The sequence below is a fragment of the Aptenodytes forsteri genome, unplaced genomic scaffold (assembly GCF_000699145.1).
Source record: "Aptenodytes forsteri isolate BGI_AS27 unplaced genomic scaffold, ASM69914v1 Scaffold47, whole genome shotgun sequence".
Taxonomy (NCBI): Eukaryota; Metazoa; Chordata; class Aves; order Sphenisciformes; family Spheniscidae; genus Aptenodytes; species Aptenodytes forsteri.
In genome coordinates, this window is record NW_008794731.1 from 990,714 (window position 1) to 1,009,908 (window position 19,195).

At 47.6% G+C, this 19,195-nt stretch overlaps 1 protein-coding gene across 1 annotated transcript; it reads right to left on the reverse strand.

Moving 5' to 3' along the window:
• On the reverse strand, positions 1–17,985 carry LOC103894495 (DEP domain-containing mTOR-interacting protein). The gene is made up of 10 exons (XM_009273900.1): positions 17,964–17,985; positions 17,823–17,931; positions 9,681–9,859; positions 6,165–6,288; positions 4,719–4,897; positions 3,907–4,092; positions 3,388–3,528; positions 2,988–3,058; positions 1,422–1,526; positions 1–274 (listed from the first exon to the last, which is right to left on the reverse strand). Exons 1-10 carry the CDS (start codon positions 17,983–17,985, stop codon positions 149–151), a joined length of 1,242 nt encoding a protein of 413 aa, XP_009272175.1. The 3' UTR covers positions 1–148.
• Between the last annotated feature and the right edge of the window lie 1,210 nt (positions 17,986–19,195).

Consider the following 19,195-nt stretch of genomic DNA (forward strand, 5'->3'; position numbering starts at 1 on the left):
CCATTAGAATGTATTTATTTGAAAATATATGAAAATGCCTGGCTAACATTTCACAGTGAATGGTCAAGCTTGGTCCCTCCCCACAGTCCATCCTTGCTTAGTGGAGTGTCCTCCCTTTCCAAACAGCGGTGGGATGAGACTCCTTCGCTCATTCAATGGCTTCCATGACTTCCATCACGAGAGTTCGTGGGCCTGTCATGATGAGGCTGCTGATGGTCTGATAGTCCAGATGCAAAACATACATACCATTCACTGAGAAAACAAACTGGCACACCTGCAAGGAGAGGAAGGGCAGGTTACCTTCAGCTCATGTCTTCGTGGCAACTTCTGCCCGTGACTGGCTAGAGCCAGAGGCTGCAATGCAAATAACTCGCTACAAAACCCTGCAAACCCTAAAGCGTTACCACTCCATAAGCTCCACTAATAATCACTGGGCTACGATCACTATATCATAAAAAAGGGACCAAAGGGATTTAGACTGTGAGCTAACAGAGAAAAGACAGACTCATTTATGAAAAGTGGTTCATTTCACAGATGGAAATGAGGCACAATATTAACATCTACCAATTTGGTAGCAAATGAGATTAGGTAAGGAGAAATTAACTGGGCTCTTGAGTAAATGAAACAAATTCATCCATCCCCTTCCAATCCTGCCTGAAGCAAACAAGGAGTCACACTCTGCCTCTGAAGAATCCCATTATTTCAAATACCCACGTGACTTTAGACTTATATCAGCTTGTAGAAATTACTCCCTCGCTGCTGGGGTTTTTATACGGAACTGTGAAACTCAACATTTCTTTCATTCACGCCTAAAACTCTACACAATTCATGCCTAAAACTCTATACACAAAACCCGTACATGCCTGGGTCTAAAATGAGTTTCAAAACCTCAGTTCATTTCACCTGAGCTGGAAATACTGGAAATTACTTGATGAATCAAATCAAGGCATCAGTCTAAGGTTATTAAGCTTTCATGTACATGGAAAATAGTTCCACGCAGAACTACATTGTTAATAGCAGAGAAACACAGAAGGCGTTACATGTCAGGAGCTGTGAGAGCAGGTCACTCAGGATAAAGCTATACTCCTTCCCTGCTTCACTGGGGTTATGTACAGTTACTGGAGCTGAACTGGGAATTCTCTGCTTTGTTTTTAGCAGCTCAAACAGTTTTGACAGCTCCAAAGTCTACCACAGGGAGACAGCTTAGTTTTGACAGAGTTTTTTCAGCTTTAGCTGCCCACAGCCCCTGTGCTGCCCTGGCAAAAGGCAAATCCACCACCGCGCAGCCACACACAGTGCACTTTGCCTGGACTGATCTCCGCTGCAGGAGGTGGGATTGTCACAGAGGATGTGTTCAGCCCAAAAAGCTCAAACAGGACATAAGTCCTGCCTCCTATTAAGTCACCACGAGTAAGAAGTACCTTCATCCCTGCAGCAGCAGCGGGTCCTCCTGGGTCCACTGCCTGGATGTGGCAAGGTCTTCCTCCTCGAACAACAAACCCCCAGCCCACCGCATCCCCCACAATCTACAAGCGGAACAAAAAGGGGGTTAAAAACCAAGGAATGGGCCGGATAGAGGAGATGCAACAGTTCCTAGTGAGATGGAAAGCTCTGCTCGTGATCCTAATCTGTCATGGGTGGGAGAGAAAGGGCTGTGCACCAAGTGAGATGCAGAACCACAGATTAATTGCTCTCTGCAAAGCTGCTTTCTGATTAATATTCCCTGCCAGCAAGCGCAGAAGAGTGAAGCACAGGCAGGATGAAGTTGAAGTGCAAGGCATGCACCAAAAGCATGTTGAGAACATTTCCAGAGCACGCACACGGTGCCTTTTCCTTGGCACAGGAGAGCATTTCCAGGGTGGAAGTAGCCACTCTTAATTTTTTCCCCACTCTGATCTCAGTCTGTCAGAGCAGTTTGCGGTAATACTGTGGCCATCTGATGTGACTAAAAGAGAAAAAGAATTCCCAAAGGACTTTGCACGTTATCCATATAAATAAATAACAGCAACTGCACAGCTAAGCAGAAGGAAATGAGCCATGAAAGGCCCAGGCTGGCAGAGTTGAAGGGCAGGGCAAGAGCGTTCAGGAGGAGAATGAACGGCACGTCCTCATACATGCCACACTAATCACCAGCTTTATTTTTCTTGCTCCTTCCCACCAATTTCTACAGCACAGTTAATTTGGGAACCTGATCCACAGCTCCTCTGTAACCCCACTTGTGTCAAACCAGTACGGCAAGACAGTCCTCACGCTTCCTAAACTGGCCACTGTGAGATTCCCCCTTTCAAAGGCGGGCAGGAAAGGGCTGAGAAGTTTTACACAAAAATAAACAAGCGTGATAGGATCCACAGGGCAGGAACTGTCTCGCAACGTTCACACCCAGCACCTACCAGCCTTGCCTTGACCGGTCATGCAGCTTTAGAAATAATTAGAAAAGCAAAAGCCCAAAGCTCAGGTTGTCTGCAGCATCTTGGAAATTTTGCAGTGTGTTTATTTTGTCCATGAAAAAAGCCCATCATAAGAAAGGCAAGAGTGGCCCTTGGATGCTCCCCGTTCGGTGCTGCTCCACCAGGTGCTGATGGACCATATCAACATACCCGATCTGCAGCAGGAACCTGAAAGATGCATAAAGCCGTGCATAAAGGTGACAGCTGTGTGACAGAGGGTCTATGTCAAAGTCTCAACTGTCACAAGACTTGACTGATTCTACAGTTTGTATGGAGTTTTTCTGTCCAGGAAACATTCTCTTTCCTGATCTACCCCTTTAACACACATTAAACTAAAGCAGAGGCTGCGCACATTTCCACCCACAAGAATATCTGCAGACATTGACCCACTGAGACTCACCAAGAAAGAGCCGTGATGATGTGACACGCAACCAAAATTTCAACATACAGAGGTCAGCGCAGCAGACAGAAAGCTATCAAAGAGCAGTCAGAGAGCTCACTGCTGTGGGGTTAGCAATACCATTCGCCATGGTCACTTACAGTTAGCGTTTTCTTGATGTAGGGGGCCCCAGGGGACAGGAGCTCTTCATTGGTGACGGGTCTCTCTAACACTAGAGCAGAAGGTGACAGATCCTATCAGAATCAAGGGTTTCATACAGTAAAGTGCACAACGAGGCAGCCTGGGGATTACCATGGGCTGGGGAACAGATGTTAGAACCAGCCGCGGTTACTGCACACAGAAACCTTTGCATTCCTCTCAATGTTTTTCAAAACACTTGCACAACTTTTCAAATCAAGACTCAGAGGTGAGGCTGACCCTCTCCTCTTGTAAGTCCCCAAGCTGACAGCGGATGGGTTTGGACCTGAGGCTTGAGCTAGCCCATGCCCTGAAGGAATAGATGCATCCTGTGCAACGACAGGGCAATGCGGAAGCCCAGACCTGATTTAGGGTTGCACTCAGCCACAGGAGGGAATACCAAAGTAGGAGTAGTGCTGAAGTAGGGGTTGGAGTTTCCAGCGAGGGAAGTGATGCTGCTCCTTCGAACCGCTGAGACAATTTTGATCTCCTTGTTGGTCTGGACTGAAAGAGGGAGAAACAACAGTTACCCAAGGAAGGAACAGACTAGTTTAAAATAACAAACCTCCCCCACCAGCCTGACCCGTATCTGAAAGGTAAGCGTGCACTGAAGATGGCATGCGAGCTTAGAAAGAATAAAACTAGCTTCAAAGAAAAATCAAAAGCCGATGGTAAGTTGAGTTATTTTCCTGGGATGGGGAGCTGTGATAGAGACTGCCACTGCATCGTGACATCCACCACAAACCAGTGGGATGGGTGGTCACTTCATGGGATGCCTGGAGGAACACCCTCCACTCTGCTGGAGCAACACCCTCAGCTCTAGGATACTCTGGTAATGTAATCCTTGCTTTCACACCCCTCCACAAACACATCCACGGTTACCAGAGAGAAAGCTGGTGTTGCCTGGGTCTGGGTTGAGCTTGCGAAGACAGAAGGGACTGTCCGGGCTCTCGGAGAGCGCGCAAGAGGAGTTCTCGTTGAGTAACTCCGTGAGACGACGTCTCCGTCGAAAGTTGATCCAGAATTGGTAGAGGATGTCACTGTCAAAGAAGTGATGCCTATTGGAAACTAGGAGAGAACAGGAGAGGAGGGAGAGGGTGAGGGGGTGTGAAAAATATATAGCGAATATACTGAGGGACCCAGATGAATTGCTTTTAATGCCTCTGTGTTCTACTGCAGTTTTTCTGACTGTTTGAGAATGCTGCCTGCAGGGAAGGAGGAACAGCAGGGCCACCTCCCCAAGAGATGTCATCTCCCAGGGGTGCACCACCAAGTCACAGCCCTCCACCTGCCCCTGTCCCAAGACACTCAGAGGACTCCCTGCCTTCTGGATTGAAAGTTTAATTCCTGCAGATGGTTATGATCTCCAGCCAAGCGGAGCTGAACAATACATCCTCACAACCCAGCCCTCCAAACCCAGGGGTGGATCCCAGTCCTGCAGCCGGAGGCTTTGAAGAACTGAAGAGCAATAGCTCAGATTTCAACTCAAAGCCTTTATGGGTAGTGGAAGATTGCTCCGATTTCAAAGGTCACCAGCTCCAAACATAGAACTAAAAGGCCCCATTGCCATCTCCAAGTGGGCACTTGACCAGCACTTGTTGCATGACATGAATGGGGATTTGTTCCTAGCACAGCCTTGACAACTACGCTTATCTCTTGCTTTCCATCCCAGCTCCAGCCGGAACCTCACTCACCATGCTGAATGATCCCATGCTCCAGCAGCGCCCGTCCCAGCTCCACCGCTTCCTTTCGGTTCTCCGCTTCTCCCTCCTGAATGAGCCAGTCAATCATCTCGCAGCCCAGGAAAGTCCTCTGGTACTTCACAGAGTTCTCCTCTCTCACCTTCAGAATTGACTCTTCCACGCTTACCAGCCTGGCACAGAGGTGGGACAAGGCTCCCGTGATGCTGTATAGCCCTGCCATCTGACGCGGGCTGCAGCCAGCCAAAGCAAGGCCAAGAGAAGCGAGCAAAACGTTACAGCCAAAACATTGCTGCCTGGGAGCAATGGGAAGGGAGGGAGAAATGCAGAGCTGCAGTCAGGCAGCTCTATAACTCCTCATCACAGCAGAGGAAGAAGCTTCAGCGGAATCAGTTCAGCTGCGACCTCAGCTCAAGACCGCAGGGGAAAGCCAAGCAAGCAACTGAATGCACGGGACAAATGGCCGATAGTCCAAATTGATGGAGAAGGTGCGTTTCAGTAAACACATATTCAGTTTGCAGCATATGCGAGAGCTAAATCCAGTGCCTCCACGAGAGGGTGCAGCGGGCTCAGCCATGAGATGCGCTGGATGCTCTCCCCGGTCCCACGGCCACCGCTGCCGAGCAAAAGCAAAGCACAAGGGAGGCACGTCTGCCAGAGGGTCACGGAGACAGCTGAAATCGCCGCCCACCTGGCTGAAGGACTTCTCCCTCAGTGCCAGTTTGTGAATCTGATTGCCAGGGTTTGAGGATGGAGAAGATGTGAAGAAGCTGTTAAAGGTAATGGGTCCAGAGGGTGGTCTGTGGTTGAACCCAGTCTAACAAAATGACCCGTGAGGTGCCTGGGAAGATGGCTTGGATTTAGAAACAGAAACAATCAACACAAAGAAAACTGAACACTGGAGATGGAGGGAGTTTTCTTTACTGTCTGAGAATTAGATTTTCTATTACAAATTTTGCAGATAGGCTAAGCAAGATGCAGGGATCCAGGCCCATGAGGGCCCTGAAGATCCTATACCCTGCTGATTCTGGTAGGACATAAGTCCTAATAGTGCTGGTGGAAGCAGCTCACCCAGGGAGGCCGGGGGAGTGCTGGGAATGGCCACTGGACGTGCCCGTCCCGGGAGCACTCAGACTGCAGGCTGGACCCTAGCACTTCCCTGTACCAGACCCCAGAACCTGCACTTGGGTTGGAGCCCTTGAAAGCATCCACGAGTTCAGGGTACAGCTCCTGTCCCAGCCCCAAAGAGGCCGGTTGTCCTCTGGCTGCGACAGGGCTCAGGAAACAGCATTTCCCAACGCTACAGCACAGGGTACAGAGAAGGAAGAGAAAAGCCAGCTGTAGCTGTGGCTCCCAGCTGTAGAGCATCATCAGCAAGCACAGCCAGCACTCCCAACGCCCCTTGCTGAGAGTTATTTTGCAGGGAAAGGACTCACGTACTTCTCATAAAGACTCTGCCCTCTCATGAACACCTTCACGTCCTTATTGAGAGGGAAGGTCCCGTCATCCTTACGGAAGCGGTACAGCAGCTTGGCATCCTTGTAGTCCGAGTGCTCGTCGCAGACTGAAAGGAGTTCAGAGCAGGGATGTCAGTGCTGCAGGCGTCTGTCAGTCTGTAAGGGACAGACAGAGCTGCACGGAGCACAGATTCAGCAGGGTGTCATCTCCACGTTAAAAGCTATGGGGGCTGCGTGCGATGTCCTTCTCTACGCCCCTCGTACCATGGAGCAACCAGCATCTGAGCCTTCGGTCCCCAAACTAGGTGCTTACGAATGCCTGCAGCCCATGCTGGTGGGAGAGGTCAGGCCCGCTGAACAGACCTTGGGAAAGCTCGAGTTTGAGTCTACATTTGGATTCAGACACTAAAATGTTCATTAGAACAAACTGGGAAGTTTTTCGGTTTGGTTTTTTTTGTCGGTTGTTGGGGTTTTGTTTTTTTTTTTAAAAAAAATTAAAAGTTGATGTTTTGGTTTAGACTATGAGAAGACAAACAGAATTGTCTCAATCAGCTTTTTTTAGAAAGCTACTGCCACATGTAAGTAAACTTGGAGGACGGGAGGAAAAAACCTACACTGCATCCAAAACCCCATAAAATCACCTCTGTCCCTGTCAAAAATACTTGTAAGCTAAAATGTATAACGACACCAACTTTTCCACGCCATTTCGTGCCAGCCCTGCCCAATTCGTTTGCATGGCAAACTGATCTCAAGAGAAAAAACACTTTTCTTCAAAGCTAGGTGCATACAACTGGAATAATCGAATCTGTATGAAAAGCCTCAGTTTCATCGCGGGGATGAGCACACAATCTGTAAATGCATGGCTGTTAAGTGCATGCAACATTTAGCAGGTAAATATTTGGGATACAGCTGTGAGATAAGCTTGCCTGCAACAGATTCCTAGACTACGCATCAAAAAAAAAAAAGAAAGAGCCCCAAAATCACAGTCCAGCTCTTAAATCAGTCAGCCTGCCTTTCTTCAGGTCCACCCGCCTTGAAGCAAGAAGGAGAAACTTCAGCAGTAAAAAAACCCAAAAAAAAACAAAAAACCCCCACCACACCACACAGAGTAAAGAATATGCCCAGAAAACAAAGACAATTAGTCAAAGGGAAAAAAAAAAAAACCACAAAGATTTCCTCGCTAAAGTGACATAATCCACTAGAGTGGAATTCAAAAGATGTAAGATATTTCTTGTGAAAATTTTAACACTTGTTCATTCATCTGAGCGGACTGGCAAAACTTCGTTCCCCTTTTGGTGAGCAGCTCAACGCTAAAAACGGTCAGATTATCTGGAGTTCATCATTCCTCCTGAGCAGTTGTCTTGGTGTGAAATCAGGATGCTAAAGCCCATGACTCATCAAGCAAGAAGACAGGTCAAGAAAGTTGTTTTAAAAGATGAAAGTTTGCATCTTAACAACTCCAAGGAGCAACAATTCAGATGTCATTGCAACCGGGAACTGAACATAAAACCTTACAGGACTGTGCCCAAAGCATTTTTGCTATTTGCAGACCAATTCCAACGTGTTTCCAGCATGTAATAGAATAACAGCTCAAACCACATCAGACCGTTAAGAGGCAGCACAGACAACGATCTTCGTGAGATAATTATCGTCTTCTGGATCACAGCGGAGAAGAGGGCAAGCAGTTTGGACAGTGAATTGCGAAGCACTCAGCACAGCGCTGCGGTTAGCAGGCAGCCCTGTTTCCACAGGACTAAGGAAAATTAATTGTCGTAAGGCAAGTTGGAAAGTCAACTTCTGTGTCCTGCCAGAAATTATCACAGAAGCAGGAGGGACGCGTCCGTGATAAGCAATCAAAACAGCACCGGTACCCAGTACTGCACAGGTTTAATTAACTAATGGATTTCTTTGAAACCAGCGCTGCGGTTAGCAGGCAGCCCTGTTTCCACAGGACTAAGGAAAATTAATTGTCGTAAGGCAAGTTGGAAAGTCAACTTCTGTGTCCTGCCAGAAATTATCACAGAAGCAGGAGGGACGCGTCCGTGATAAGCAATCAAAACAGCACCGGTACCCAGTACTGCACAGGTTTAATTAACTAATGGATTTCTTTGAAACTGTAAGCTGGAGAGATGGAAAAATAATCAGGTTTAAGTATTAATGGTTAACTGAGAACTCACTGCTTCAGCTTTACGCTTTTGTGATAAAGCACAGCAGCAGTTTATTTTTATTCAAGGCAGCTTGATGTAAAGGGCATTAACCTCAAGCAAGTAGCAGATGGCAACGGAGAGTGTTTGCATTGCAGTGGTCCAAGGCAGCTATGTCTGGACCCTAGAGAAGAGGGGGGAAGAGAGGGCTGAATTTGGTATGGTGGTCGCCTGCTTCTGTCTCCCCAGCTTCATCCTCTTGTGACAAACTGCCACCCAACTCCAGGTTACCATAGCTCATGTCCCGAAGGCTTGGAAGCAAGAGAGCTCAGCCAAGAGTCAGCAGCTCAGCCACAACCCTTCCCACCGAGAGCGGTGGTCTCCCAGGCCTGTTTGAAAATCCAGGACTTTTGTTCCTGATTGGGCCTGAAAAATCACACGGAGAGAAACTGCTCTTTGCTAATATGAAGCAGTTGTTTCCCATTGTTATATCAGGACCAAGGGCCGGACCTTGGGGATTGCTCTGCAGCTCAGGGACAGGCACAGACCACAGTACACAACCTGAGTTAATGCAAAACTGCTGAAAGCGCCAAATAATTTTTAAAAAGAACAAAGCCTGAATACTTGGCTTGAGCACCAAGCTGCTTTTTTTCCTCCCCTTCCTTTTTCTTTCTGTTTTTATTTTGTTTTACTTTTAACAGGTTCCACGGACAAGCCTTTGAAATGGCATCACACACTTAATTTCCAAGGGAGGCATTCCTACAGGATTGCTTCAGCTCCAGGTTTACAGGTACCAGATGACTTTTCGCTTTGAGTGGTGTTGACTCCACACCCTTACTTGTCCCACCCCAGCATGGATGGGGAAACTGAGGAACGCTGGGCTCTTACAGTAAAAAAAAAAAATGAACTTTCCTGCAGATGTGAAGCATGTGCTATCATTCAGCTTCCACTTCTGCATGACACAAACACGAGCCAGACCAGCTTCTGTAAAAATATCCACCACTGACTGCCCATGCAATTGCTGTAGGGCAACATAGGTCAGGCATTACTGAACTTGCTTTCAAACAAGAGCCACTTCAGATGCTGTTTTACCAGTGCACAGCCCAAGTCCCTTTTCTGTGGGGCAGGGAACTGGCACATCCCCCAAAACAATGCAGCTTCACACAGATCCAACCCCATCCAGCCTCGTGCCTGCCCATCATCTCCCAGCTTCGCCAGGAGCCCTCACCCATAGGAGGGTCGTGAACAGGGACCTGACCATGCTTCTGTATCCTGGGCTGAGGGACACACGTGGTGACCAGATACACAGCCACCTCCCTGGGGAGGCTCAGCAGGTAGCAGAGAAACCCACACACCGTGATGGATGATGTAATGGTCCATTAGCTTCTGCATGAGGCGGATGCCCGTCTCTCGGTCTGGTGCTTCTTTGTGGTCAATCAGCCAGTCTGTGAGCTCCTTCGCCACGAAGCAGTTTGGGTATGTTCGGAGGTGGTAACGTCTGTCCTTAATGAGCTTCCCATCGTGGAGGCGAAGCCTAGAGAGAAAGACAGCCATTGTAGCATAGCTGGTGTTAACAGGGGAATTTGGGTCTAACAGCCCAGCGTCTGCCCAACCTGGAGAAACCGCTTATGATTTGGGACTTCTGGCAAGCACCCAGTGACTTATAAATTCAACCAAACCTCTCGGCTTTGCAAGACTGCATCGGTCAACCCTAAGGAGCCTCTCCACCATCCCCTTCTCTCCTCCTATCACTGCGCAGGTTATATAATTGCCTGCACCAGACTTAGTCTGAACCATACGTGTCTTTTTGTTCTAAACAAGCCTCTAGAAAATACACAGCAGCTAACCGAAGCTTGTGAAGAAGGGCCAAAACACAGAAAAAAAAATAGTAGTACATATATTTGTCATCTTGGCGTGATTCTGTGTCTAGTTCTCCCTCCCCAAAACCATGAAAGCGGGAACGTAGCTACCCCCAAGGCCAAAGTCTTAGTCATAGCTCAGGGTGGGAGCAGGAATGGAAGCACTCGTTTCTTCTGCATGTGTCTAAGAGATGAGTGCCAGGTGGATCCCATGCACTACCTACTAATCCACGTACCCACTAATCCACAGCAACAGTGAACAACAGTCCTGACATTTTCTGGTTCAGATTGGGATAGAGTGGGACAGAGTTTACCAAAACAACAACCGTCCTGTCCTGAAAAGCCTGACATTATGGCTAGTCTGTGACTCCGACAGAAAGATATGTCTGGGTGAAGGTTACTCAGGTGAGTACGGCTTTGACTTTTCAAAGGACCTTAACAGCTGAGCAAGCCACAAGGCACAGAGATCTTATATGTTCAAGCCAAAGCCAACCCAACTTGGCAGGAGATCTGTCCAGGAGCCAAACTTTTGCCCTGTAGTCATGACTGTTCCCAAAATACTAACCCTGGAAAATGCCCAGTGCATGCAGCAGACTCAGAGGGGAGATATTAATTAAACATCTCCTCTGTAACTCCAGGATGTTTCTGGTTTCAAGTTATTCATTTCAATTCACAGTTTTGCCCCAGGCCAGCATGTTTTACAAAGGCATTAATCACTGCAGCCTTTCTTTAATTAATGCCTCAAGTTCTTTTGTTCTTTTTGAAGAAGTTACGTCCAACATGCTGTGTTGTACACAACAGTTTCAGGCACCATACGAGAAGTTTTAAACATCCTAAAAATCTATCAGATAATAATGGATTATCCTATATTGTAGGATTTACAAATACTAGGGTCTCAAAAGTCTTAAGATAAAACCTTTTGTTGGATGAAGACTTAGTAATTGATTGTTGTAATTAATCCTGAGGCTGCTACAAGCCAACATAATTCTTAACAGATATTTTCAGTCCTTCCTGGTAACTAAAATACTAAACCAAAGATTCATGCAGAACCAGCTCCTGGCCTTGCCTTTGACAGGCCTCCCTCAAATACTGAAGTCTATATTCAGTATTTTACTCTCTTTACCTGGAAGGCTCATTCCCACAAGTGACCAGCAGTCATTCTGCATATGGATTTTACCTGAAGAGAACAGTCCACAGACAGCTGCCTGCTATTTTTAGAGTTTTTAGCTTTTTCATTCCTTTATTTCACGGTCCACTGTCAAAATGCAATCAGACACAGTCAGCAGCAACTGCAAACAGAGAGGCTCCCCACCCCAACATCCCTCTGCTATGGGAGAAGACAAGCAGTCATTTTTTTATATGCTTTCTTTCCTTTGTAATCAGCAAGTGGGATGCCACTTTAGAGGCATGTTTGGTAGAGATAAGAAATGTACCGAGAGTACTCTATTGCTATCAAGAGTCTTCAGGAGTCTGTAAAGACTAAATATACGCATACAAATAAATACCCACACACACATCTTCATGCACAATAACACAGAGACCATAATCACACAAGCCCTGAAGAGAAACTGGTTGGGTGAATACTATTTCCCCTATAGGTCTTTTTTTATCACGTTTTGTGATACTGCAGAAAATGCACAAATCTTGGGGGGGGGGGAAAAAGAAAATAAAAAAGACTTTCAGCAAACACTAGTACTAAAACCTAGGATTAAAAAAAAAAAAAAAAGTCAAAACTACACTTATTCTGAAACTATTATATTGGGAACAATTGCCAGGATAGGAATTAAGTGGTATTTAAGCGCCTCTAGAGCAGCAGTGCTTAGACTTTCTTTTTTTTTTTTAAGTTTGTGACAAGTTTGCCCTCTTGCCTGCAGACCCAGGGCAGCAGAAGATGCACAGCTCGAGTGTCCTTGTGGTCTTTTCACTTTCCTCTTGTTTACTGTCTCCCATCAACTACGAGGAGACAAATTCTGTCCTTCAGACACAGAAGGACATAACACCAACTGCGTCTTCGAACAGCTCAGCTGACCTTCTTTTTTTTAAGTTTGTGACAAGTTTGCCCTCTTGCCTGCAGACCCAGGGCAGCAGAAGATGCACAGCTCGAGTGTCCTTGTGGTCTTTTCACTTTCCTCTTGTTTACTGTCTCCCATCAACTACGAGGAGACAAATTCTGTCCTTCAGACACAGAAGGACATAACACCAACTGCGTCTTCGAACAGCTCAGCTGACACCCTCTATAAACCAGTCCATGTACGATGTGGCAAAAACAAAGCCAGTGAAACCATGAGTGGTTTATAATCATGCTTCCAGATAAAAAAATTTAAGGAAGGATGTATAATGCAATATTATGAGTTTTCTAGATGCCAAAACCTACCCCATGTACATACTACTTTTTCAACAGGGGGGGAAAAAAAAAAAGCAGAATAATACAAGGATAAAATGCTTGCTGGAACATGCGAATCGACTCTTACGAAACACTCCTCACTTGGCAGTCGGCGCGCTGCTTTCTCATGCATTTGCTTTGGGTAGGCTGCATTGGGTAACCAAATTGTTTCTTTGTCAAGGTCACTAAAAAGACATCATTATTCATCCTGTGTAACCTTGTTGAAAGGGAGATCCGCAGCACTGTAAATAGAAGAGGGGAAAAAAAAAACCAAAACAAAACACAAACTTCTAGGGAATCAAGAGTTTAAGTCACTTCAGCTGTTACAAGCGCAGCTTCCCTGCTCCTCCGGCAGGCCAGCATTTTCCCAGCAGCGTTACAGATGTCCACTGCTGGAGAGCAACCCAAGGAGCTCCTCTCTTGGTTACTTCTGCCTGTTCACATTTCACGCAATTTCAGAACAGAGTCTGAATCAGGGGCTTACGCCGAAGCAAAGGGCTTTCTTGTATTGGAAAAGTTGCTACTTTTACTGTATGGTAGTTGCACAGCCAGAGCGGTCCCTAAAGCGATAGCTATTCTGCACCAAGAACTCGCACGTGCCTGCACGGAGTGGGAATGTCTCCCTTGGGCGCTCTCCATCACCCCCTACCCACGTAAACAGACCTTGAGCATCTCAAATGCCAAGGCGGATCTTTCAAGGATATTAACTCCAGTTCACGTTCCCAGTTAAGTACAAACGAACGGCCCTGGAAAGATGCATCACCCAAAGGATCTTTTCTGTTCCTGTCTTTACAGGAGAAAAAAAAAAAACACATAAAACAACACCCAACCAACCAAACAAAAAACTGAGCAAACAACTAAGTGCTCAGTAAAAGGCGGCAACAGCCACAACTGCGTATCTGCAAAATAGCTGCTGGAGAGGCACATTCAGGCAAAAGGACTGCTGCACACAGGCTCAGCAAAACCCAGTTTGCTGCACTCCCAGTCTGCAAAAGCACCAGTACATCCCGGGGGAGAGGGGAGAGCTTTGCACGCCCGTGGCAGCCCAAAGTGGCACAGAGATGTTTTATTTTCCTACTTGTGTTTAAACGTATGTATAGGAAAAGAGGACTTAAATCTCAAAAAGAAATCCCGGCAAGCACAAGTCTACTTCCCAGTCCTCACTTCCACCAGTGCTGAAAATTTAATAATAGGCTTTTTAAAGTCATTCTGATCATGTAGTCTCGCCTTCTGAACAACGTTCACCTGGTGACCGCCACATCAAGCGGTGTCCCACGATTCCTCCAGAAAGACGTCCCCACTTCAAGAGATCCAAGTTCAGCAGAGAACCACCAAACCTCCTGTAGACCCAAGATTTTTGGGCCAGGAATACAAATTTTGGCATGTTCAGCTACACACCTTTAAGTGAGCCAAATTCCCAGAGCATCAAAGTATGAGCACGTTATTTAACAGCGTCTCAATTTGAGCATCCGAATAAAACACTCAGCACCTTTGAAAATTTTGGACAGTAGCTGAAATCATAATTTTGTTCTTCATAGGAGAAAACCTTCCTTCTCCTCTCACTTTTTTCGCCCAAGACATAAATTTACCGAGTACATTTTACATTGAAGAGTGATTAATGCAGCTTAACAGAGTTATTAGAGAACAGCTGGTTCACTTGACCACGAGGAATACCCAGAAGAGAGTGCACAAGGACTTGTCTATACTTGAGAAACTCAGATTACAGCAGGGTGTGAATTCAAAACACGGTAGCTGTTCCAGAATCTCTCCCTGCAGATAAGCCATTTGTTGCAATTAGAAATGACTAATTGGGCCTCTTTTACGGAATGCCACCCAGGAACACACAATGCCCAGTAAAACTAGTGTGATTTTCATGCAAGTTTATACGTCTGAAACAAAAAGACCGACAGCAGGAGATGTGAGGAACGAGCCTGAGACAGCAGCCCTTTCAAACCCAAGAACAAAATATCAGTGGAAATTATTATCTTCATCTTTTTGATGGGGAGAGAATCAAGACCCAAAACTCCTCTTCCCCCTCCATGGACTAGAAAGCACCATCCCCGTGGAAGCAAAGGGACCCTGGCAGACACAGAGCCCGAAGCAGAGCATCCACTCTCCCCTCGATTCCTTTAGGATCTGGTTTCTTCCCAGCCATCCCCACGAAGCATTCCCTCACCCCTTGCTTGTGCAGCTCCTTCTGGCTGGGAAACGCATCCTGACACTGACCAGACTCATCCCTCCAGCCAAACCAAACTCAGAGGGATTTGCAAACTTGCTGGGAAGCCAAAGAACTGTAAAGATGGAGCAAAGGTTTGTTTGGTTAAATACAATAGCGGGGAGGCAGGGCAGGAAGTGGGGAACGGGGAAAAACAAATGTTTGAGATTTTACGAAGATACAGCAGCGTTATTTGCTGATCGAGGTTTACAGAGTCAGGGCAGACCGCGAGGCTCCTCTACATGCTTCTTTATTCCTTACCTGGGGAAAAGCAGGGGAGCACAATACGGACATTTAGCCCTGCCCCATCTGCTGTTGCCTGAGGCATCATCCAGCCTCTCTGCCTCAGTTTCCCCATTGCTACATCCAGGCCCCAGGAAGATTCATATCACTAACTCCTTACCTGCCAGGCTGCAAAATCCCCAAAATACCAGAGACAGACTCGAGCACTCAGCGTGCTCTGCTCTGCATCACTCCATTCTCCTTTCAGCCAGACGAGCTGCAGGGGAAGGAGGAGCCCAGCTGCAGGGTGGTGTCCATCTCTTCACCCTCCTCCCCGGGTTTTACACCCCATGCTGGCCAGCAGCTCCTTCCAGTCTTCCCAGACCAAAGCAGAAGGATGTGACTGCCGTGTGCCAAGCCACCAGCAAAAGGACCCACCTCTCCATCACCGTGAGCGCTGGGTACTCTGGCCTCCTTGTTTGGCATTTAGACCTGCTACTCGCAAACACAGCTGAAGAAGAGAGCAGTCCTGCCGGATGAAATCCACCTGCTCTTCTCCATGCAACAAAGAGCTTGAGCCTTTCAAGAGCAGGTCAGGGGCATGAAGCAGTCAAGGCCTCCCAAAGGCAGTTCAGGTCTGCTCCCCGAGCTGCAGTGTTTGCAAAACAGCACGTGTCTCCCAGCATCGCGGTTCTAGCGTATGCCAGCCTCTGAGGTGAGAGCTCTCGCCTCTCCTCTCCACTCGTACGTGCTTCCTACCCCTCCTATCACCCCTTCCAGCAGAGAAAACCCGCATCAGGTTCACCTTGGGGTAGCAAACCGAACAGGAGCAAGTAGTTCAAGACTGCAACCTTCTGCGATGGGCTTGGCCTGAAAACTCTCAGATTTTGGGAGCTCCCTAACTGGGAAACTCCAAGGCACACCAGCTGGGGGGAGGAAGATGGGTGCCCCAAAAAGTACATATTTTTGGGGTTTTCTATTCAACTTTATCCCAGTCACACTAATGGAAAGCTATTCCCTCCCTGCACAAATCCGGCCTCCCTTCAGGCTTTTAGCATCCTTTCCAAAGGCTCAGGGTGCATTCATGCTGACAATAAGGAGTGACGTTTCCAGACGAATGTTGGGAGGAAAAAATGAGTTGGTATTATTGGTTTTCAGAAGAGTGTGACATTTGTACTATGCCTTTACCTTGCTTATAAGAACTAGCATAGTGTGCAGTATACTAGAAGAGCTCTGTTCACAAACAGATTTATTGTATCCCCTTCTCCTCCTTACAGTCACAATCGCCAGATGGTCCAGGATCTGACATGTTCCTCCTGTCCTGCAAAAGGCACGAGGAAGCCACATCATTCCCCTTGCAGGCACACTGATCAGTTTTAAACACACCTTGATTATTTTATTTTCTCTCCGAATACCTGCCCCCCTCCTTTGGCCCAGACTATAGGACCCATTTTAAACCTCAGTCACTCCAGAGAAGTAAAATGCTGGAAATATAAATATGAATAAGCCTGCCCCAGCCACAAGATGGAGAAAGTCATAACTTTATGTCTCTTGCACTGAATTATTGAAATGAGGCAAGTCACTCTTAGATCAGCTGCTGCTTTTCCCTATAAGAATGTTAAGCTCGTTTTCAAAGCCTTGCTTACAACATGGACTGCAAACACTGCAAAGGCAGAAAGGTTGATGCAGCCTCCACCCCCAACAGCAGCTCTCCCAGGTACTACCTAAAGAAAAGATTTAATTTCTGGAGCTAGAACAGTAATATTTGTGAAAGACAATAGACTGGAAATGTGGCTAACCATCACTACATATTTAAAATCCAGCCACTTTGGTCATTAGCTGTGTCTTCAAGATAGGGCCCTAATCCTTAGCTGGGAATTATCAATCCTTGATACAGTGCAAATAATAAAGCTAAGGCTAACAGGACTCACTGAGAATGGGCAACATAGCGACACAGAGCTAATTTTATGAATCTGATGCTAGCAAACGTGGGCTCTGCGCTCTTTATATTATTCAAGGGTATGTTTCCTATTTTCCACCCACATTTCAAAACAAAACAGAATGGCTCCAGATACAAACAAGTAAACTCTGCTCAAGAGCTAGAAAAGCCTACAGTCACATGCTTAGAAGAAAGGGGTGGGGGGTGGGGTGTCTGACCCCAGACACACAAGGAACAGGTTTTCTCAGCCACACGGGTTTTCTTGCATAGGAGAATATATTCTGTCTTCATAAGAAAAAAAACTCAAAAGTTGCTCAAGAACTGGAACTACAAACCAGCAGAGGTTCCCAAAAGTGACTTTCAAGAGAGGGAAGACCCTACACATCGGTGTGCAAAACAATTCAGGTGCATGGCACCCATGGGACGACCTCCCAAATCACCCCCGAAAGTCTGAACGCCCCCAGAGGCGGTGCTGTCCCCATCCAGCCAGGGACCAGGAACCTTGGGGACGCTGCTCAGTGTCACCACATCAGGCTCTGGGTTTAAGGGAGGATGCAAAGGGATTAAAAAAAAAATCTGTCACCATCCAAAAGCACCTGCCAGTCCCCTGGCACCTGGAGGTGGAGGGCAGGAGATGTCCAGAGAGGAGCAGCAGGACAAGGTAACATGGGAAAGAACCTGGTTCACTGATGGTTTGGTGGGCAAGGGAAGCATCAGCAGATACTGGGGAGGGGGAGACACTAGCGCCTGGGGAGGAAAAGCGTTTGCTCAAGGATAAAGCTTTGAGCCTCCCACTAGCGGCATGCAGTCCAGAGCCCCAGGAGCTAACCCTGGGCACAGCCCTGCCCCAGCCTGGAAGAGGGCCCCATCACCTCCTACCTCAGTTGCTCTCCAGCAATCATCACCTCTGCCCTGTAGTGCTGCTCCGTGGCTTTCTTCTTCAGGCTGTTGCTCAGGCTCTCCATGCCGGACTGGAGGTGGGTGGCGGTGGGGAGATGCGCCCGGGGTAGCAGGGAGCGCCGGGCGGCCCCGCACACCCCATGGGATGCGGGTCGCAAAGATGCTCGTCCCCAGCGCGGTCCCCAGCCCGGCTGGCAAGGTGCAGGTAGGCAGCCTGAAGTTGCTGGCTCCAGCTCCTCCTTCCCTCTCTGTAGTCTCTGGAGGAGGAGCCTGCTGCAATCTGATCCTGGCTTCGCTGGTGTCTCACCCGCCGTCTCCAGCCAAGCCTCAGCTGAGAGCCGGGAAGGCGGCAGGTCTGTTTTCCAGCCGGCTGGGGACAGTGTCCTTTCTGCTTGCTCTGTGTAGACGATTCCAGCAGGCTCCGGGCATACACAGGCTGTAGGATGAGTGGTTTGATTAGCAATAACATGGACAAAGCACTTCCTTCCTTACGCTGTAACTTTCCTACAAAGGGTTCAAGATGTGCTATTCCCTGATGCAAGCCATGTGGCTTGCTCCCAGCCTCTTAGAATCATAAAATAGAATAGTTTGGGTTCGAAGGGACCTCTAAAGGCCATCTAGTCCAACCCCCCTGCCCTGGGCAGGGACATCTTCAACTAGATCAGGTTGCTCAGAGCCCCGTCCAACCTGACCTTGAATGTTTCCAGGGATGGGGCATCCACCACCTCTCTGGGCAACCTGGGCCAGTGTCTCACCATCCTCAGCGTAAAAAATTTCTTCCTCATATCCTCTTCCCTAGGGGCTTTCCACCTCTCCCCAGAGCGGGCTGCATCCAACACCATGGCCAACGCTTGCTAAAAAGTGGGCTCAGAGCAGCTTGAGCCCTTCCTCATTGCAGCAGCCATCACAGAGGTTGGATGGAGAAGCACAGGCTGTCATCAGCGAGAGCTGGCACTGATGAGTCTGGGGCTCCGCTGGTGCCAAGCTGTTTGCCTGTACGGTGCTACTAGCTACAGCCTTTAAAATCTACCTCCAGGCACTGATGATACCTACCTCAGCTACCTCCAGTCATTTCCATTATTTAGGATATTTTCTGCAGGCCAGAGCTGACCTGAAAGCGATAGTGTTCAGCAAAGAAATAGGCAGAGGAACTGGGATGTGGAGATGGTTAATTACGTCCATCGTTACCATCAGAGGTATGTGCAATTATATTTCCATTAGTTAAAGTAGGAGTGAAAAATACTGTCTGGCATAAAGGACCAAACCTCAGAAAAGCAAAAAAGGGAGGAAACCTACCAAAAGAGAATGTGGAGAAGATGGGGGTGAGGGAAGGGAAGGGAATTGTATCAGCT

Bases quoted from the DNA above. Each gene is read 5' to 3' on its own strand.
- LOC103894495 (XM_009273900.1), bottom strand. From the start codon at position 17,985: ATGGGGTGTGCGGGGCCGCCCG. The intron at 9,860-17,822 runs GTAGGAGGTGAT...CTTTCTCTCTAG, and splicing joins ATTGCTGGAGAGCAACTGAG to GCTTCGCCTCCACGATGGGA. The intron at 3,059-3,387 runs GTCTGGGCTTCC...CTTCTGCTCTAG, and splicing joins TGAGTGCAACCCTAAATCAG to TGTTAGAGAGACCCGTCACC.